This window comes from Phoxinus phoxinus (assembly GCF_949152265.1).
Source record: "Phoxinus phoxinus genome assembly, chromosome: 2".
Taxonomy (NCBI): Eukaryota; Metazoa; Chordata; class Actinopteri; order Cypriniformes; family Leuciscidae; genus Phoxinus; species Phoxinus phoxinus.
Window position 1 is genome coordinate 51,926,172 of NC_136877.1, and position 2,901 is coordinate 51,929,072.

A 2,901-nucleotide genomic window follows, 5' to 3' on the forward strand; every position below is an offset into this window, starting at 1 on the left:
TTATAACTATATGTTTTAAAAACAATGGGCCCTATTTTCTACGATCTGAAACGCAAGTGTCAAAGCGCAAAGCACAAGTAACTCTGTGGGCGGATCCCGGCGCTATTGTCTAAACTGTGTTGGTCTGAAGTCGCTTCATTATTCATAGGTGTGGTTTGGGCGTAACGTGAAATAAACCAATCAGAGCGTCCTCTCACATTCCCTTTAAGAGCCGGCGCGCTTGTTCCACGTTCCATTATAACGGCAGATTTGCCAGCGCACGCCAGGAGCGGTTCACAGCCGAGGAGACCGATGTTCTCGTCAGGGGCGTAAAACACAGAGAAGTGACATTGGGGATGATGGGAGAAACACACACAAATTAGCTTCAGTTAAACAGGCGTATAATTTGGGTAAATGTGTAGCCTAATCTACTGTAGATTATTATTTTTTAAAATCTAGATAGATCTTTTTCACATCTTCACGGACACAACAATTTTTCCTTGTAATAATGTATGATTTGCAAAAATGAAAACTGCTGCGTCTGTTTATAATTATTAGAGAATCAAAGTGGATGCGCGTTAACACGCTACATTATGGCCAAGCACGCGCCCTTAAAATACCACATCACTAACGCGCAACGCGCCACTGTCTTTAGACTGGGTTTTTCCTGGTCAGTGGTGCAATTGCTTTCTAAAACTGGAAAAGTCTGTTGTGCGCGGGTGCAAAATAGGAATGATACATGCGTCGGTGTTCAAAGTCAATTGCGCTGGGTGCAAGATAGGGCCCATTGTGTCACTTTTCAGGTCTGGTGAAGAGAAAAGTAAAGTGAAAAATGCTTGCAACACAGGGTTTATTTAATCAATTGTAATTATTTATTGAATGTCATTTTAAACACATTATTACAGAATCAGTTTCTAGAGATTATTTTAAAGTGATTACACAACGTATGAAGCTATATGAATATTTGTGTATTGGTATTATATAAGGTTATTTGAAGACAACAAATATTGACTTTATATATTTCCCCTGAACACCCAAACACCACACCAAAAATTACAATGAGGCCTGAATGTGAAGCAACTGATACATGATTGACAAAATTAGAAGTAATCAAAGAACATGTGCATTACATGTGCAATCTGTCTTGACATTACAGAGGAGATTCATTGGTATCCACTTTGATATCAGTGTAAGTGACGCCTTTGTATGTGCCCTTGGTTCCATACGCAAACACACTGCCGTTCTTGCAGGTCATCACCACTGTGCCAGTGTAAGGCAGGTCAAAAGTGGCTCTGCCAATAGTGACTGAAACATCCATCTTCTTCCCTGGAGGCACATCTACATCTGTAGACAGAGTTTCGGTTCTCTCCTCTGTGTGCTCACGACCATAAGTGCTTTCAATTCCCATGGTGACACTGTATCCTGCAGTAACTTCAGCAACCCCTGGAACCCCAGCCTTCACTTCCATACTAAATGTTGCAGATAAACTTGCACTCACAGACCATGAAGATTTGTTAATTATTTTCTTTGAGCTTTCAACTTTTTGTTGTTGAGTGGCGGAGGTGTTGTTCCTGAAAGTGAGGGATTTGATGTCTTCCACGGTCACCTTTGGTATCAGTTGGTGGAAAGTTGGATAGTGGACATCGGTGAGAACTGTTGATTCAACTGCTTTGAGAAACATGAATCCCATGCTGTCAATGTCAGAACCACCTCTTCCTACAACTCCCAAACAAAAACCAGAGCCCACATCCATGGGATATTCTGTTTTTAAACCCCAGCTTGTCATCTTTGCAAAAAACTCTTTCCCCTGACTGGTATTGAATTTGATGGCTCCAAGACGTGTTCCTGCTCCATTCCCCCACAGGGACAGTGATGTGAAGCACTCACCAGGTGTGAACTTGTACTCTTGATATGGTCCGTCTGGTTTACCAAATTGTTCAACTCTTCCATCTGAAAGCCAGACCCTGACAGCCTTCACCTGCCATTCTCCCACCCAGACTCCAATCTTCTCTAAACTGGCACCGTTGTTCTGACCAGTAAGTGAGAATGCACTACCTCCTTTTCCCCCAATTAGCTGTATATTCGTTGTGTCGGACATCTTGGAATTAAATCAATCTGAAAAAAAAATAACAGATTAGAATTAACATCAGCTTTACACTTTATTGCAGTGTTTCCTAACCCAGTTTCTGGAGACAACAAAAGTACACGCTTGATTTCTTTCTTAACTGACCCATTCATTTCCATTTCGGGTCTTGGAGTATCTACTAATAAGCTGACTTGAATCAGGTGTGTCTGAATCAGTCTCAGCACCATTGGCTAACCATGCATGTTGTGACATCGCCACTCAGGATTGGTCACTTGTATGGCTTTCTGTAGCTGGCCAAGTGCCCTATTTGAGCGCAGTAAACACAAGTTACTAACAGAAATATCCAATCGTCCTCCATAATGCAGTGACTTAATTTGCATATCATACGTCTGTAAACTCTTGTGTTATTAAGGCAATGACTGACACATTTGTATTACATTACATAGAGTGCTGGTATCAGTCCCACATGGAAAATAAAACCATATCCATACCGGCTGGGCCGGATTGGCACCGAGAACAGTTTGGCCGATGGTGGAAAAGCGGCTATTGTTGTGTAGTCCTGTGGTAGTTGCATGCAACACAATCTCCTGGCACAGCATATTCATAACACGAGTTCATGCTTTCATCTGGCGTGCTCTTTATAGGCAGAAATCACCTTTTACATGCATCTGATACACAATATCCAGTTACATTTCATTTGCTTTAGTTTTGATAAATAGTAAATGGTATTATTAGGCTATTATTATTGTTATTATTATTATGCTTTTGCTTGCTAAACTTTAGTTTAAGAATTGTCTTGTCTTTGTGTTTGGATCACACTTTCTTCAGTTCACTTG

The 2,901-nt window shown here is 41.1% G+C and overlaps 1 protein-coding gene across 1 annotated transcript; it reads right to left on the bottom strand.

The window, feature by feature from the left end:
- Positions 1 to 841: 841 nt before the first annotated feature.
- LOC306994471 (aerolysin-like protein) lies at positions 842 to 2,077 on the bottom strand (the record flags this gene model as incomplete). The annotated part of the gene is made up of 1 exon (XM_079604985.1): positions 842 to 2,077. The coding sequence occupies one exon, from the start codon at positions 2,075 to 2,077 to the stop codon at positions 1,130 to 1,132; it is 948 nt and encodes a 315-aa protein (XP_079461111.1). The 3' UTR covers positions 842 to 1,129.
- Between the last annotated feature and the right edge of the window lie 824 nt (positions 2,078 to 2,901).